At 40.9% G+C, this 18,993-nt stretch overlaps 1 protein-coding gene across 1 annotated transcript in view; it reads right to left on the reverse strand.

The window, feature by feature from the left end:
* Positions 1–581: 581 nt before the first annotated feature.
* The window catches only part of LOC139751527 (venom carboxylesterase-6-like), a 65,862-nt gene continuing 47,450 nt past the window's right edge, over positions 582–18,993 (reverse strand). The window contains exons 4-6 of the mRNA XM_071667352.1: positions 2,603–2,735; positions 2,300–2,414; positions 582–1,606 (exon numbers count right to left, since the gene is read on the reverse strand). Coding sequence (XP_071523453.1) covers positions 1,502–1,606; positions 2,300–2,414; positions 2,603–2,735 — 353 coding nt within the window. The 3' untranslated portion in view covers positions 582–1,501. The remainder of the gene's footprint in view (positions 1,607–2,299; positions 2,415–2,602; positions 2,736–18,993) is intronic.

The raw sequence follows: 18,993 nt of genomic DNA on the forward strand, positions 1-18,993 counted from the left end.
GCTGATTTTTTGTTGCTAGTGTATCCTCTTGCAAGCGAAGCGCGATGATACCTAACTGGCGTTCGACCATATGAATGATATAGTTTTGGCCCCATTTTTCAAAATGTAATAATGCATGCTGTTATATCAGTAACATCTGGTAATTTGAACAGACCTCAGTGCTTCAAAGGTATAAAATATAAAGACGATATGTTTAAAACCTGGGGATATGTAGGTATGGTTACTTATGAGAGCACAAATGTTAACACAATTACAACAAACCTCTTATCTTTCTATAATCTATTCCTCCAACTGCCACTTTCATAGCATCAGAGATCTACAGTGTAACAAAAGCATTTGAGGTGGTCTTACATAGGTCATATACCTGATGAGAGTGTATATGGTCTTAGAAACATCCTGAACACCCGGAAAAGATTATTTCCTTAGTGGTTGTAGTCGCTTCATGTTGGCGGCCTGACAGCTCAAATAACTATCAACCTAAAGGGTAAGCCACAAAGGCAGGTGCCAGAGAAAATGCTATGTACGTACCATGTGCTAAACTTACAATAAATCTTATGCAAGGAGAAAGAAAAACAAACAGAAAATGGGGATACTATCTATAATGATAACTGTTTTCACATCTGGTTGACACTCTGCTCACAACACTTTTGAAAAAGAATATTGTTGGATGTATGCATATATACATACATACATACATATATATATATATTTTTTTTTCTTTTTTTTTTATACTATTCGCTATTTCCCGCGATAGCGAGGTAGCGTTAAGAACAGAGGACTGGGCCTTTGAGGGAATATCCTCACCTGGACCTCTCCTCTGTTCCTTCTTTTGGAAAAAAAAAAAAAAAAAACGAGAGGGGAGGATTTCCAGCCCCCCGCTCCCTTCCCTTTTAGTCGCCTTCTACGACACGCAGGGAATACGTGGGAAGTATTCTTTCTCCCCTATCCCCAGGGATATATATATATATATATATATATATATATATATATATATATATATATATATATATATATATATATATAGATAGATAGATAGATAGATAGAGAGAGAGAGAGAGAGAGAGAGAGAGAGAGAGAGAGAGAGAGAGAGAGAGAGAGAGAGAGAGAGAGAGAGAGAGAGAGAGAGAGAGAGAGAGAGAGAGAGAGAGAGAGAGAGAGAGAGAGAGAGAGAGAGAGAGAGAGAGTTGCAGACCGATAGGATAGGATTACTAGGAGTCTGATATCATACAAACGTTCTTTATCACTTAGTGATCAATTCGACTGCTTTCTTCATTGTTACGTAACATGTTTGAAGAACAGATATGATTAAATAATTTTTATCTAATAATAATTTCTATGAGATTATACACAAAATGCTCGCGGGTCTGTAAATTGCCCGCATATATTTCGTTTCCTTTCATATGGGTAGTTTATAAGTGGCAGCTAATACGAGGCCTCAAACTGAGTGCGTATGTGTGTGTGTGTGGCCAGGCAGCGTCTCTCTGGTGTCCAGGTTGGGTCACTAGACATAGTAGCCAGCATTCAGGTAGGTCTTCTTATTCAGGAAACGCTTTGGATACAGGAGCTTGCTGTTCTTCGTTGGTAAGCTCTTCCAAAACTCCATGTGCTAGGGATGTGTAGAAAAGTTATTGTCAGAAATGAAATGAAAAAAGCAAATTCAAATCATGTCTCATTTTTAGTGTGTCATTTCTTATAAAGAATGATTGCCAACTTTCCTTGATCTCTTTATTTGAAATGCCATTATCAACAGCACCGAGGAAAACACTGTGACTTGAGCTCCTTATCTCGGCGTCCATAATAGTGTACTAATCTCACATTTTCAATGAAAAGCCACTAGAATTTTGATTCAATATTGTAGAAGAATATTCCTAGGGAGATCATCTCAGTAACCCTAATTCTTTTTGATAGCAAGACAAAAGGAAAATGATTGGTTATGAAGGTATGTTTAACCGTATTAATCTCTTGATGGAGGTGTCGTCCATCATTGTGGAGGGAGAGGTTAGGGCAAAGTACCACTGGTAAGACTCACCTGGAGGGGGATGTCATTCATCATGGTGGAGGATGAGGTGAGGGTCAAGTACCATTGGTGTAATTTATCTGGTCGGAGGTGTCATACATGTTAGGGGACGTGGTGAGGACCAGGTATCACTGGTGTGATTTATCTGAATAGGAAAGTGGTAAGGACCAAGTACCACTGTTGAGATTTGCCTGGAGATACATAAGTGACTCTCACCTGGAGGGGGTGTCACCCATGATGGTAGGAGATGTGGTGAAGGCCTGGTCTACTGGTGGGACTTACCTGGACAGGATTATCATCCTTCATGGTGGGGGACGTTGTGAGGGCCAAGTACTGCTGGTGAGACTCCGACGTCGGCCACCACTTGAAGCCCAGCGAACCGTCAGGTGTTGGGTTCCTTTCCATGAATAATGTCAAGTATTGATATATTTAAATCCTTTATAAGGGAATCCTGATTGAGAATGAGACAGGTGAAAATACGAATTCAGACGGTTTTAATCCCATATTCTGAATCAAAATCTAAATTATTTTCAAACTAATACTTATAAAAAAGACACAAGACAAACAGAGAATGTTTCATCTTACCCTGTGGCAGCGAAGTTTATCCACAGAGTCAGCATAATGTCTCTCACGCGCAGGTCTGCAGGATGCTCCAGAGGTTGCAATATGTCTGGTAACATATCGAACAGGTACTGAATGTCGTCCCCATGAGACACCCCTGCAATAGTCACACGTCTCACTTGAATGATCATAAGAATCTGTAATAGAACATCTCAAGGTGACCCGGCAAATGTTTATAGAAACGAGGACTGTTATATTTGCGTGCCATGGAAGTGGCATTCTCTACTGCGACACTAGACATCATGGTTGCTGCTCTAGGAGGCAAGGAACAATGCTAGCCCATTTACTGACCTGTGCATTTTATTAGTATTAGGTGTATGCAGCTTGACAGGGTATTACCTCCACAGTGACATTTTTTAGGATTTCTTTTTTCTCTTTGTTTACGAGCTATGATAATATTTTTAGAGAACGCACATCACATATAGTTACATAGTCGAAGTGTGGAACAAGACCTTCTTCACCTAGTGCACTGGGTCATCTGAATATTCATTATATAATCTGAGTCTAGTCCGGTCACTATCATTAGCACTACGGTTGTGAAGAAGTTCACACCAAAACTTATATAGTTAATTTTCTTAAAAGACTTTAATTTCACTGGTGGTGGGGGTAGAATATTACACACACACACACACACACACACACACACATATATATATATATATATATATATATATATATATATATATATATATATATATATATATATATATATATATATATATATATATATATATATATATGTATATATATATATATATTTTTTTTTTTTTTTTTTTTATACTTTGTCGCTGTCTCCCGCGTTTGCGAGGTAGCGCAAGGAAACAGACGAAAGAAATGGCCCAACCCCCCCCCATACACATGTACATACACACGTCCACACACGCAAATATACATACCTACACAGCTTTCCATGGTTTACCCCAGACGCTTCACATGCCTTGATTCAATCCACTGACAGCACGTCAAACCCTGTATACCACATCGCTCCAATTCACTCTATTCCTTGCCCGTCTTTCACCCTCCTGCATGTTCAGGCCCCGATCACAGAAAATCTTTTTCACTCCATCTTTCCACCTCCAATTTGGTCTCCCTCTTCTCCTCGTTCCCTCCACCTCCGACACATATATCCTCTTGGTCAATCTTTCCTCACTCATTCTCTCCATGTGCCCAAACCATTTCAAAACACCCTCTTCTGCTCTCTCAACCACGCTCTTTTTATTTCCACACATCTCTCTTACCCTTACGTTACTTACTCGATCAAACCACCTCACACCACACATTGTCCTCAAACATCTCATTTCCAGCACATCCATCCTCCTGCGCACAACTCTATCCATAGCCCACGCCTCGCAACCATACAACATTGTTGGAACCACTATTCCTTCAAACATACCCATTTTTGCTTTCCGAGATAATGTTCTCGACTTCCACACATTTTTCAAGGCTCCCAAAATTTTCGCCCCCTCCCCCACCCTATGATCCACTTCCGCTTCCATGGTTCCATCCGCTGACAGATCCACTCCCAGATATCTAAAACACTTCACTTCCTCCAGTTTTTCTCCATTCAAACTCACCTCCCAATTGACTTGACCCTCAACCCTACTGTACCTAATAACCTTGCTCTTATTCACATTTACTCTTAACTTTCTTCTTCCACACACTTTTCCAAACTCAGTCACCAGCTTCTGCAGTTTCTCACATGAATCAGCCACCAGCGCTGTATCATCAGCGAACAACAACTGACTCACTTCCCAAGCTCTCTCATCCCCAACAGACTTCATACTTGCCCCTCTTTCCAGGACTCTTGCATTTACCTCCCTAACAACCCCATCCATAAACAAATTAAACAACCATGGAGACATCACACACCCCTGCCGCAAACCTACATTCACTGAGAACCAATCACTTTCCTCTCTTCCTACACGTACACACATATATATATATATATATATATATATATATATATATATATATATATATATATATATATATATATATATATATATATATATATATATATATTTTTTTTTTTTTTTTTTTTTGTCGCTGTCTCCCGCGTTTGCGAGGTAGCGCAAGGAAACAGACGAAAGAAATGGCCCCCCCCCCCCATACACATGTATATACATACGTCCACACACGCAAATATACATACCTACACAGCTTTCCATGGCTTACCCCAGACGCTTCACATGCCTTGATTCAATCCACTGACAGCACGTCAGCCCCGGTATACCACATCGCTCCAATTCACTCTATTCCTTGCCCTCCTTTCACCCTCCTGCATGTTCAGGCCCCGATCACACAAAATCTTTTTCACTCCATCTTTCCACCTCCAATTTGGTCTCCCTCTTCTCCTTGTTCCCTCCACCTCCGACACATATATCCTCTTGGTCAATCTTTCCTCACTCATCCTCTCCATGTGCCCAAACCACTTCAAAACACCCTCTTCTGCTCTCTCAACCACGCTCTTTTTATTTCCACACATCTCTCTTACCCTTACGTTACTCACTCGATCAAACCACCTCACACCACACATTGTCCTCAAACATCTCATTTCCAGCACATCCATCCTCCTGCGCACAACTCTATCCATAGCCCAGGCCTCGCAACCATACAACATTGTTGGAACCACTATTCCTTCAAACATACCCATTTTTGCTTTCCGAGATAATGTTCTCGACTTCCACACATTCTTCAAGGCCTCCAGAATTTTCGCCCCCTCCCCCACTCTATGATCCACTTCCGCTTCCATGGTTCCATCCGCTGCCAGATCCACTCCCAGATATCTAAAACACTTTACTTCCTCCAGTTTTTCTCCATTCAAACTTACCTCCCAATTGACTTGACCCTCAACCCTACTGTACCTAATTACCTTGCTCTTATTCACATTTACTTTTAACTTTCTTCTTTCACACACTTTACCAAACTCAGTCACCAGCTTCTGCAGTTTCTCACATGAATCAGCCACCAGCGCTGTATCATCAGCGAACAACAACTGACTCACTTCCCAAGCTCTCTCATCCACAACAGATTGCATACTTGCCCCTCTTTCTAAAACTCTTGCATTCACCTCCCTAACAACACCATCCATAAACAAATTAAACAACCATGGAGACATCACACACCCCTGTCGCAAACCTACATTCACTGAGAACCAATCACTTTCCTCTCTTCCTACACGTACACATGCCTTACATCCTCGATAAAAACTTTTCACTGCTTCTAACAACTTTCCTCCCACACCATATATTCTTAATACCTTCCACAGAGCATCTCTATCAACTGTATCATATGCCTTCTCCAGATCCATAAATGCTACATACAAATCCATTTGCTTTTCTAAGAATTTCTCACATATATTCTTCAAAGCAAACACCTGATCCACACATCCTCTACCACTTCTGAAACCACACTGCTCTTCCCCAATCTGATGCTCTGTACATGCCTTCACCCTCTCAATTAATACCCTCCCATATAATTTACCATATATATATATATATATATATATATATATATATATATATATATATATATATATATATATATATATATATATATATATATATATATCTTTCTTTCATACTATTCGCCATTTCCCGCGTTAGCAAGGTAGCGTTAAGAACAGAGGACTGGGCCTCTGAGGGAATATCCTCACCTGGCCTCGTTCTCTGTTCCTTCTTTTGGAAAATTAAAAAAAAAAAAAGGAAAAAACGAGAGGGGAGGATTTCCAGCCCCCCGCTCCCTCCCCTTTTAGTCGCCTTCTACGACACGCAGGGAATACGTGGGAAGTATTCTTTCTCCCCTATCCCCAGGGACATATATATATATATATATATATATATATATATATATATATATATATATATATATATATATATATATATATATATATATATATATATATATAATATATATATATATATATATATATATATATATATATATATATATATATATATATATTTATATATATATATATATATATATATATATATATATATATATATATATATATATATATATATATATATATATATATATATATATATATAATGTATATATATATATATATATATATATATATATATATATATATATATATATATATATATATATATATATATATATATATATATATATATATATATTTTTTTTTATACTATTCGCCATTTCCCGCGATAGCGAGGTAGCGTTAAGAACAGAGGACTGGGCCTTTGAGGGAATATCCTCACCTGGCCCCTTTCTCTGTTCCTTCTTTTGGAAAAAAAAAAAAAAAAAATATATATATATATATATATATATATATATATATATATATATATATATATATATATATATATATATATATATATATATATATATATATATATATAGCACATACAAACCTCCAACAGCCAGGATCGAACCCGGGACCCCTGCGCAAGAGGCAGGAATGCTAATCGCCTGGAGGTTTGTATGTTTTATGAAGGTGCGCGTTCATATGCACTTTATTCGTATATATATATATATATATATATATATATATATATATATATATATATATATATATATATATATATATATATATATATATATATATATATATATATATATTTTTCTATGTGCTGGAAAAGGACTGGTGATTGGGAATACCTGGTTTAAAAAGCGAGATATACATAAGTATACGTATGTAAGTAGGAGAGATGGCCAGAGAGCGCTATTGGATTACGTGTTAATTGATAGACGCACGAGAGAGAGACTTTTGGATGTTAATGTGCTGAGAGGTGCAACTGGAGGGATGTCTGATCATTATCTTGTGGAGGCCAAGGTGAAGATTTGTGGGGGTTTTCAGAAAAGAGGAGACGATGTTGGGGTGAAGAGTGTGGTGAGAGTAAGTGAGCTTGGGAAGGAGACTTGTGTGAGGAAGTACTAGGAGAGACTGTGTACAGAATTGAAAAAGGTGAGAACAAAGGAGGTAAGGGGACTGGGGGAGGAATGGGATGCATTTAGGGAAGCAGTGATGGCTTGCGCAAAAGATGCTTCTGGCGTGAGAAGCGTGGGAGGTGGGTTGATTAGAAAAGGTAGTGAGTGGTGGGATGAAGACGTAAGATTATTGGTGAAAGAGAAGAGAGAGGCTTTTGGACGATTTTTGCAGGGAAAAAATGCAAATGAGTGGGAGAGGTATAAAAGAAAGAGGCAGGAGGTCAAGAGAAAGGTGCAAGAGGTGAAAAAGAGGGCAAATGAGAGTTGGGGTGAGAGAGTATCATTAAATTTCAGGGAGAATAAAAAGATGTTTTGGAAGGAGGTAAATAAAGTGCGTAAGACAAGGGAGCAAATGGGAACTTCAGTGAAGGGGGCTAATGGGGAGGTGATAACAAGTAGTGGTGATGTGAGAAGGAGATGGAGTGGGTATTTTGAAGGTTTGTTGAATGTGTTTGATGATAGAGTGGCAGATATAGGGTGTTTTGGTCGAGGTGGTGTGCAAAGTGAGAGGGTTAGGGAAAATGATTTGGTAAACAGAGAAGAGGTAGTAAAAGCTTTACGGAAGATGAAAGCCGGCAAGGCAGCAGGTTTAGATGGTATTGCAGTGAAATTTATTAAAAAAGGGGGTGACTGTATTGTTGACTGGTTGGTAAGGTTATTTAATGTATGTATGACTCATGGTGAGGTGCCTGAGGATTGGTGGAATGCTTGCATAGTGCCATTGTACAAAGGCAAGGGGGATAAGAGTGAGTGCTCAAATTACAGAGGTATAAGTTTGTTGAGTATTCCTGGTAAATTATATGGGAGGGTATTGATTGAGAGGGTGAAGGCATGTACAGAGCATCAGATTGGGGAAGAGCAGTGTGGTTTCAGAAGTGGTAGAGGATGTGTGGATCAGGTGTTTGCTTTGAAGAATGTATGTGAGAAATACTTAGAAAAACTAATGGATTTGTATGTAGCATTTATGGATCTGGAGAAGGCATATGATACAGTTGATAGAGATACTCTGTGGAAGGTTTTAAGAATATATGGTGTGGGAGGCAAGTTGTTAGAAGCAGTGAAAAGTTTTTATCGATGATGTAAGGCATGTATACGTGTAGGAAGAGAGGAAAGTGATTGGTTCTCAGTGATTGTAGGTTTGCGGCAGGGGTGTGTGATGTCTCCATGGTTGTTTAATTTGTTTATGGATGGGGGTTGTTAGGGAGGTGAATGCAAGAGTTTTGGAAAGAGGGGCAAGTATGAAGTCTGTTGTGGATGAGAGAGCATGGGAAGTGAGTCAGTTGTTGTTCGCTGATGATACAGCGCTGGTGGCTGATTCATGTAAGAAACTGCAGAAGCTGGTGACTGAGTTTGGTAAAGTGTGTGAAAGAAGAAAGTTAAGAGTAAATGTGAATAAGAGCAAGGTTATTAGGTACAGTAGGGTTGAGGGTCAAGTCAACTGGGAGGTAAGTTTGAATGGAGAAAAACTGGAGGAAGTAAAGTGTTTTAGATATCTGGGAGTGGATCTGGCAGCGGATGGACCCATGGAAGCGGAAGTGAATCATAGGGTGGGGGAGGGCGAGAAAATTCTGGGAGCATTGAAGAATGTTTGGAAGTCGAGAACATTATCTCGGAAAGCAAAAATGGGTATGTTTGAAGGAATAGTGGTTCCAACAATGTTGTATGGTTGCGAGGCGTGGGCTATGGATAGAGTTGTGCGCAGGAGGGTGGATGTGCTGGAAATGAGATGTTTGAGGACAATATGTGGTGTGAGGTGGTTTGATCGAGTAAGTAATGTAAGGGTAAGAGAGATGTGTGGAAATAAAAAGAGTGTGGTTGTGAGAGCAGAAGAGGGTGTTTTGAAATGGTTTGGTCACATGGAGAGAATGAGTGAAGAAAGATTGACCAAGAGGATATATGTGTCAGAGGTAGAGGGAACGAGGAGAAGTGGGAGACCAAATTTTAGGTGGGAAGATGGAGTGAAAAAGATTTTGAGTGATCGGGGCCTGAACATGCAGGAGGGTGAAAGGCGTGCAAGGAATAGAGTGAATTGGAACGATGTGGCATACCGGGGTCGACGTGCTGTCACTGGATTGAACCAGGGCATGTGAAGCGCCTGGGGTAAACCATGGAAAGTTGTGTGGTGCCTGGATGTGGAAAGGGAGCTGTGGTTTCGGTGCATTATTACATGACAGGTAGAGACTAAGTGTGAACGAATGAGGCCTTTGGTGTCTTTTCCTAGCGCTACCTCGCAAGCATGAGGGAGAAGGGGGTTGTTATTCCATGTGTGGCGGAGTGGCGATGGGAACAAATAAAGGCAGACAGTATGAATTGTGTACATGTGTATATATGTATATGTGTGTGTGTGTGTATATATGTGTACATTGAGATGTATAGGTATGTATATTTGCGTGTGTGGACGTGTATGTATATACATGTGTATGTGGGCGGGTTGGGCCATTCTCTCTTCTGTTTCCTTGCGCTACCTCGCTAACGCGGGAGACAGCGACAAAGCAAAATAAAATAATAAATAATATATATATATATATATATATATATATATATATATATATATATATATATATATATATATATATATATATATATATATATTCTTTTTATTATTCTTTGTCGCTGTCTTCCGCGTTACCGAGGTAGCGCAAGGAGGCAGACGAAAGAATGGCCCAATCCACCCACATATGCATATGTACGTATATACATGCACGTCCACATACGCACATATACATACCTATACATTTCAACGTATACGTACATATACATACACAGACATACACATATATACACATGCACATATTCATATTTGCTGCCTTCATCCATTTCTGTTACCTCCCCGCCACACATGAAATGGCACCCCCCTTCCAACGCGCGCGCACGAGGTAGCGCTAGGAAAAGACAACAAAGGCCACATTCATTCACACTCAGTCTCTAGCTGTCATGTGTAGTCCACCGAAACCACAGCTCCCTTTCCACATCTAGGCCTCACAAAACTTTCCATGGTTTACCCCAGATGCTTCAAATCCCTGGTTCAATCCACTGACAGCACGTCGACCCCGGTATACCACATTGTTCCAATTCACTCTATTCCTTGCACGCCTTTCACCATCTGTATGTTCAGGTCCCGATCGCTCAAAATCTTTCTCACTCCATCCTCCCACTTCAGTTTGGTCTCCTACTTATCGTTCCCTCCATCTCTGACATATATATCCTCTTTCTCAATCTTTCATCACTCATTCGCTCCATGTGACCAAACCATTTCAATACACCCTCTTCTGCTCCCTCCAGCACACTCCTATTATTACCACACATCTCTCTTACCCTTACATTACTTACTCGATCAAATCACCTCACACCACATATCGTCCTCAAACATCTCATTTGCAACCCATCCACCTTCCTCCGCACAACCCTAGGATCTATAGCCCAAGCCTCGTAACCATATAACATTGCTGGAACCACTATTCCTTCAAACATACCCATTTTTGCTCTCCGAAATACATTCCCTCCTTCCACACATTCTTCAATGCTCCTGGAACTTACGCCCAGTCCCCCGCCCTGTGACTCACTTCCGCTTCCATAGTTCCATCCGCTGCTAAATCCACTCCCAGATATTTAAAACACTTCATTTCCTCCAGTTTTTCTCCATTCAAAGTAACCTCATAATTAACTTGTTTCTCAACCCTACTGAAGCCAATAACCTTGCTCTTATTCACATTTACTCTCAGCTTTCTTCTTTCACATACTTTGCCAAACTCATTCACCAACTTCTGCAGTTTCTCATCCGAATCAGCCACCAGCGGTGTATAATCAGCTAACAACAACTGACTCATCTCCAAAACTCTTGCATTCACCTCCCGAACCATCCCATCCATAAACGAATTAAACAACCTTGGAGACATTACGCACCCTTGCCGCAACCGACATTCACTGGAAACCAATCACTTTCCTCTCTTCTTACTCGTACACATAACTTATATCCTCGATAAAAACTTTTCACTGCTTCTAGCAACTTATCTCCCACACCATATACTCTTAATACCTTCCACAGACTTTTGGATGTTAATGTGCTGTGAGAGGCAAGTGGAGGGATGTCTGATCATTATTTTGTGGAGGTGAAGGTGAAGATTTGTAGAGGTTTTCAGAAAAGAATAGAGACTGTTGGGGTGAAGAGAGTCGTGAGAGTAAGTGAGCTTGGAAAGGAGACTTGTGTGAGGAAGTATCAGTAGAGATTGAATGCAGAATGGAAAAAGGTGAGAGCAAATGATGTAAGGGGAGTGGGGGAGTAATGGGATTGTATTTGGGGAAGCAGTGATGGCTTTCAGAAAAGATGCCTGTGGCATGAGAAAGGTTGGAGGTGGGCAAAATAGAAAGAGTAGTGAGTGGTGCGATGACGAAGTAGATTGTTAGTGAAAGAGAATAGAGAAGCATTTGGACTGGGATATGTATAAAAGAAAGAGGCAGTAGGTCAAGAGAGAGGTGGAAGAGGAGAAAAAGAGGGCAAATGAGAGTTGGGGTGAGAGAGTATCGTTAATTTCAGGGAGAATAAAAAGATATTTTGGAAGGAGGTAAGGAATGTGCCTAAGACAAGAGAACAAATGGGAACATCGGTGAAGGGGGCTAATGGGGAGGTAATGACAAGTAGTGGTGAAGTGAAAATATGATGGAGTCAGTATTTTGAAGGTTCGTTGAATGTGTTTGATGATAGAGTGACAGATATAGGGTGTTTTGGTCGAGGTGGTGTGCGATCAGGGAGAATGGTTTGGTAAACAGAGGAGAGGTAGTGAAAGCTTTGCGGAAGGTGAAAGCCGGTAAAGTGGTGGGTTTGGATGGTATTGCAGTGGAATTTATCAAAAAGGAGGTGACTGTGTTGTTGACTGGTTGGTGAGGATTTTCAATGTATGTATGGTTCATGGTGAAGTGCCTGAGGATTGGCGGAATGCATGTATAGTGCCATTGTACATGGGCAAAGGGGATAAAGGTGTTTGTTCAAATTACAGATGTATAAGTTTGTTGAGTATTCCTGGGAAACTATGTGGAAGGGTATTGATTAAGAGGGTGAAGGCATGTACAGAGCATCAAATTGAGGAGGAGCAGTGTGGTTTCAGAAGTGGTCAAGTATGTGTGGCATAGGTGTTTGCTTTGAAGAATGTATGTGAGAAATACTTAGAAAAACAGGTAGATTTGTATGGAGCATTTATGGATCTGGAGAAGAAAGAATATGATAGAATATATATATATATATATATATATATATATATATATATATATATATATATATATATATATATATATATATATATATATATATATATATATATATATATATCTCTTCTTATTGTTATTACACTTTGTCGCTGTCTCCCGCGTTAACAAGGTAGCGGAAGGAAACAGACGAAAAAGTGGCCCCCGCTACATACACATATACATAAACGCCCACACACGCATATATACATGCCTATGCATTTCAACGTATACATACATATACATACACAGACATATACACATGGACACATTCATACATGCTGCCTTTATCCATTCCCACCGCTACCCCGCCACACATGAAATGTATTGAGTATTGCTGGGAAATTATATGGGAGGGTATTGATTGACAGGGTGAAGGAATGTACGAAGCATCAGAATGGAGAAGAGAAGTGTGGTTTCAGAAGTGGTAGAGGATGTGTAGATTAGACGTTTGCTTTGAAAAATGTATGTGGGAAATACATAGAAAAACAAATGAATTTGTATGAAGCATTTATGGATCTGGAGAAAGCAAATGATAGAGTTGATAGAGATGCTCTGTGGAAGGTGTTAAGAGTATATGGTGTGGGAGGCAAGTTGCTAGAAGCAGGATAAAGATTTTCTCGAGGATGCAAGGCATGCGTACGTGTAGGAAGAGAGGAAAGTGATTGGCCTTCAGTGAATGTCGTTTTGCGGCAGGGATGCGTGATGTCTCCATGGTTGTTTAATTTTTCATGGATTGGATTGTTAAGAAAGTGAATGCAAGAGTTTTGGAGAGAGGTGCAAGTCGCAGTCTGTTGTGGATGAGAGGACTTGGGAAGTGAGTCAGTTTTGGTCGTTGATGATACAAAGCTGGTGGCTGATTCGGGTGAGAAACAGCAGAAACTGGTGAGTGAGTTTGGAAAAGTGTGTGAAAGAAGAAAGCTGAAAGTAAATGTGAATAAGAGCAAGGATATTAGGTTCAATAGGGTTCAGGGACAAGTCAAATCGGAGGTAGGTTTCAATGGAGAAAAACTAGAGGAAGTAAAGTGTTTTAATATCTGGGAGTGGATTTAGCAATGAATGGAACCGTGAATCACAATGGGGTAGGGGGCAAAAAACGTGTGGAAGGCGAGAACGTTATCTCGAAAAGCAAAAATGGGTATGTTTGAATGAATAGTGGTTCCAACAATGTTATATGGCTGCGAGGCGTAGGCTATAGATAGGGTTGTGCGGAGGAGAGTGGATGTGTTGGAAATGAGATGTTTGAGGACAATACGTGGTGTGAGATGGTTTGATCAAGTTATTAATGAAAGGGTAAGAGAGATGTGTGGTAATGAAAAGAGTTGGGTTGAGAGAGTAGAAGAGGGTGTATTCAAATTGTTTGGTCACATGGCTAGAATGAGTAAGGTAAGATTGACAAACAGGATATATGTATCAGAGGTGGAGGGAACGAGGAGAAGTGAGAGACCAAATTGGAGATGGAAGGATGAGTGGAAAATATTGTGAACGATTGGGGCCTAAACATACTCGAGGGTGAAAGGCGTGCCAGGAATAGAGTGAATTGGAACGATGTGGTATACAGGGGTAGACGTTATGTCAGTGGATTGAACCAGGGCATGTAAAGCGTCTGGGGTAAACCATGGAAAGTCTTGTGGTGTCTGCATGTGGAAAGGGAGCTGTGGTTTCGGTGCATAACACATAACAACTTGAGACTGAGTGTGAACGACTGAGTGTGGCCTTTGTTGTCATTTCCCTGGCACTACCTCGCGAGCAAGCTGGGGGAGAAGGTGCCATTTCATGTGTGGTAGGTTGGCAACAGAAATGGATGAAGGCAGCAAGTATGAATATGTGCATGTGTATGTATGGATTTGTCTGTGTATGTATATGTATGTATGTATGTGTTGAAATGTATATATATATATATATATATATATATATATATATATATATATATATATATATATATATATATATATATATATATATTATTATCATTTGCGTGGTCGCTGTCTCCCGCGTTAGCGAGGTAGCGCAAGGAAACAGACAAAAAATTGGCCCAACCCACCCACATACACATGTATATACATACACGTCCACACACGCAAATATACATACCTATACATCTAAATGTACACATATATATACACACACAGAGACATATACATATATACACATGTACATAATTCATACTGTCTGCCTTTATTCATTCCCATCACCACCCCGCCGCACATGGAATAACAACCCCCTCCCCCCTCGTGTGTGCGAGGTAGCGCTCGGAAAAGATCACAAAGGCCTCATTCGTTCACACTCAGTCTCTACCTGTCATGTAATAATGCACCGAAACCACAGCTCCCTTTCCACATCCAGGCCACACAGAACTTTCCATGGTTTACCCCAGACGCTTCACATGCCCTGGATCAATCCATTGACAGCACGTCGACCCCGGTATACCATATCGTTCCAATTCACTCTATTCCTTGCCCGCCTTTCACCCTCCTGCATGTTCAGGCCCCGATCACTCAAAATCTTTTTCACTCCATCCTTCCACCTCCAATCTGGTCTCCCACTTCTCATCGTTCCCTCCACCTCTGACACATATATCCTCTTGGTCAATCTTTTATCACTCATTCTCTCCATGTGACCAAACCATTTCAAAACACCCTCTTCTGCTCTCTCAACCACACTCTTTTTATTTCCACACATCTCTCTTGCCCTAACATTACTTACCCGATCACACCACCTCACACCACATATTGTCCTCAAACATCTCATTTCCAGCACATCCACCCTCTTGCGCACAACTCTATCCATAGCCTACGCCTCGCAACCATACAACATTGTTGGAACCACTATTCCTTCAAACATACCCATTTTTGCTTTCCGAGATAATGTTCTCGACTTCCAAACATTCTTCAAGGCTCCCAGAATTTTCGCCCCCCTCCCCCACCCTATGATTCACTTCCGTTTCCATGGTTCCATCCGCTGCCAGATCCACTCCCAGATATCTAAAACACTTTACTTCCTCTAGATTTCTCCATTCAAACTTACCTCCCAATTGACTTGACCCTCAACCCTGCTGTGCCTAATAACCTTGCTCTTATTCACATTTGCTCATAACTTTCTTCTTTCACACACTACCAAACTCAGTCACCAGCTTCTGCAGTTTCTCACATGAATCAACCACCAGCGCTGTATCATCAGCGAACAACAACTGACTCACGAAGCTCAAGGGTAAAGGGGAAGAGTGGTTTGGGAATGTCTTGGGACTAAAGAGCGTTATTGGATTATGTGTTAATTGATAGGCGCGCGAAAGAGAGACTTTTGGATGTTAATGTGCTGAGAGGTGCAACTGGAGGGATCTGATCATTATCTTGTGGAGGCGACGGTGAAGATTTGTAGGGGCTTTCAGAAAAGAAGAGAGAATGTTGGGGTGAAGAGAGTGGTGAGAGTAAGTGAGCTTGGGAAGGAGACTTGTGTGAGGAAGTACGAGGAGAGACTGAGTACAGAATGGGGGAGGAATGGGATGTATTTAGGGTAGCAGTAATGGCTTGCGCAAAAGATGCTTATGGCATGAGAAGCGTGGGAGGTGGGCAGATTAGAAAGGGTAGTGAGTGGTGGGATGAAGAAATAAGATTATTAGTGAAAGAGAAGAGAGAGGTATTTGGACGATTTTTGCTGGAAAAATGCAAATGAGTGGGAGATGTATAATAGAAAGAGGCAGGAGGTCAAGAGAAAGGTGCAAGAGGTGAAAAGGAGGGCAAATGAGAGTTGGGGTGAGAGAGTATCATTAAATTTTAGGGAGAATAAAAATATGTTTTGGAAGGAGGTAAATAAAGTGCGTAAGACAAGGAAGCAAATGGGAACTTCAGTGAAGGGGGCTAATGGGGAGGTGATAACAAGTAGTGGTGATGTGAGAAGGAGATGGAGTGAGTATTTTGAAGGTTTGTTGAATGTGTTTGATGATAGAGTGGCAGATATAGGGTGTTTTGGTCGAGGTGGTGTGCAAAGTGAGAGGGTTAGGGAAAATGATTTGGTAAATAGAGAAGAGGTAGTAAAAGCTTTGCGGAAGATGAAAGCCGGCAAGGCAGCAGGTTTGGATGGTATTGCAGTGGAATCTATTAAAAAATGGGGTGACTGTATTGTTGACTGGTTGGTAAGGTTATTTAATGTATGTATGACTCATGGTGAGTTGCCTGAGGATTGGTGGAATGCGTGCATAGTGCCATTGCACAAAGGCAAAGGGGATAAGAGTGAGTGCTTAAATTGCAGAGGTATAAGTTTGTTGAGTATTCCTGGTAAATTATATGGGAGGGTATTGATTGAGAGGGTGAAGGCATGTACAGAGCATCAGATTGGGGAAGAGCAGTGTGGTTTCAGAAGTGGTAGAGGATGTGTGGATCAGGTGTTTGCTTTGGAGAATGTATGTGAGAAATACTCAGAAAAGCAAATGGATTTGTATGTAGCATTTATGGATCTGGAGAAGGCATATGATAGAGTTGATAGAGATGCTCTGTGGAAGGTATTAAGAATATATAGTGTGGGAGCCAAGTTGTTAGAAGCAGTGAAAAGTTTTTATCGAGGATGTAAGGCATGTGTACGTGCAGGAAGAGAGGAAAGTGATTGGTTCTCAGTGAATGTAGGTTTGCGGCAGGGGTGTGTGATGTCTCCATGGTTGTTTAATTTGTTTATGGATGGGGTTGTTAGGGAGGTGAATGGAAGAGTTTTGGAAAGAGGGGTAAGTATGCAGTCTGTTGTGGATGAGAGAGCTTGGGAAGTGAGTCAGTTGTTGTTCGCTGATGATACAGCGCTGGTGGCTGATTCATGTAAGAAACCACATAAGCTGGTGACTGAGTTTGGTAAAGTGTGTGAAAGAAGAAAGTTAAGAGTAAATGTGAAAAAGAGCAAGGTTATTAGGTATAGTAGGGTTGAGGGTCAAGTCAATCGGGAGGTAAGTTTGAATGGAGAAAACTGGAGGAAGTAAAGTGTTTTAGATATCTGGGAGTGGATCTGGCAGCGGATGGAACCATGGAAGCGGAAGTGAATCATAGGGTGAGGGAGGGGGCGAAAATTCTGGGAGCTTTGAAGAATGTTTGGAAGTCGAGATTGTTATCTCGGAAAGCAAAAATGGGTATGTTTGAAGGAATAGTGGTTCCAACAATGTTGTATGGTTGTGAGGCGTGAGCTATGGATAGAGTTGTGCGCAGGAGAGTGGATGTGCTGGAAATGAGATGTTTGAGGACAATATGTGGTGTGAGGTGGTTTGATCGAGTAAGTAATGTAAGGGTAAGAGAGATGTGTGTTAATAAAAAGAGTGTGGTTAAGAGAGCAGATGAGGGAGTTTTGAAATGGTTTGTTCACATGTAGAGAATGAATGAGGAAAGATGGACCAAGAGGATATATGTGTCAGAGGTGGTGGGAACGAGAAGTGGGAGACCAAATTGGAGGTGGAAATGTGGAGTGAAAAAAATTTTGAGTGATCAGGGCCTGAAAATGCAGTAGGGTGAAAGGCGTGCAAGGAATAGAGTGAATTGGAACGATGTGGTATACCGGGGTCGACGTTCTGTCAATGGACTGAACCAGGGCATGTGAAGCGTGTGGGGTAAACCATGGAAAGTTGTGTGGGGCATGGATGTGGAAAGGGAGCTGTGGTTTCGGTGCATTATTACATGACAGCTAGAGACTGAGTGCGAACGAATGTGGCTTTTGTTTTTTTTCCTAGCCTTGGGTTGTTATTCCATGTGTGGCGAGGTGGCGATGGGAATAAATAAAGGCAGACAGTATTAATCATGTACATGTGTATATATGTATATGTCTGTATGTGTGTATGTATGTGTACATTGAGATGTATAGGTATGTATATTTGCGTGTGTTGACGTGTATGTGTATATACATGTGTATGTGGGACGGGTTGGGCCATTCTTTCGTCTGTGTCCTTGCGCTACCTTGCTAACGCGGGAGTCAGCGACAAAGCAAAAATAAATAAAGGGGGTAAGGGGAGTGGGGGAGGAATGGGGTGTATTTAGGGAAGCAGTGATGGCTTGCGCAAAAGATGCTTGTGGCATGAGAAGCGTGGGAGGTGGGTTGATTAGAAAAGGTAGTGAGTGGTGGCATGAAGAAGTAAGATTATTTGAGAAAGAGAAGAGAGAGGCATTTGTACGATTTTTGCAGGGGAAAAA

This window comes from Panulirus ornatus, chromosome 1 (assembly GCF_036320965.1).
Source record: "Panulirus ornatus isolate Po-2019 chromosome 1, ASM3632096v1, whole genome shotgun sequence".
Classification (NCBI taxonomy): Eukaryota; Metazoa; Arthropoda; class Malacostraca; order Decapoda; family Palinuridae; genus Panulirus; species Panulirus ornatus.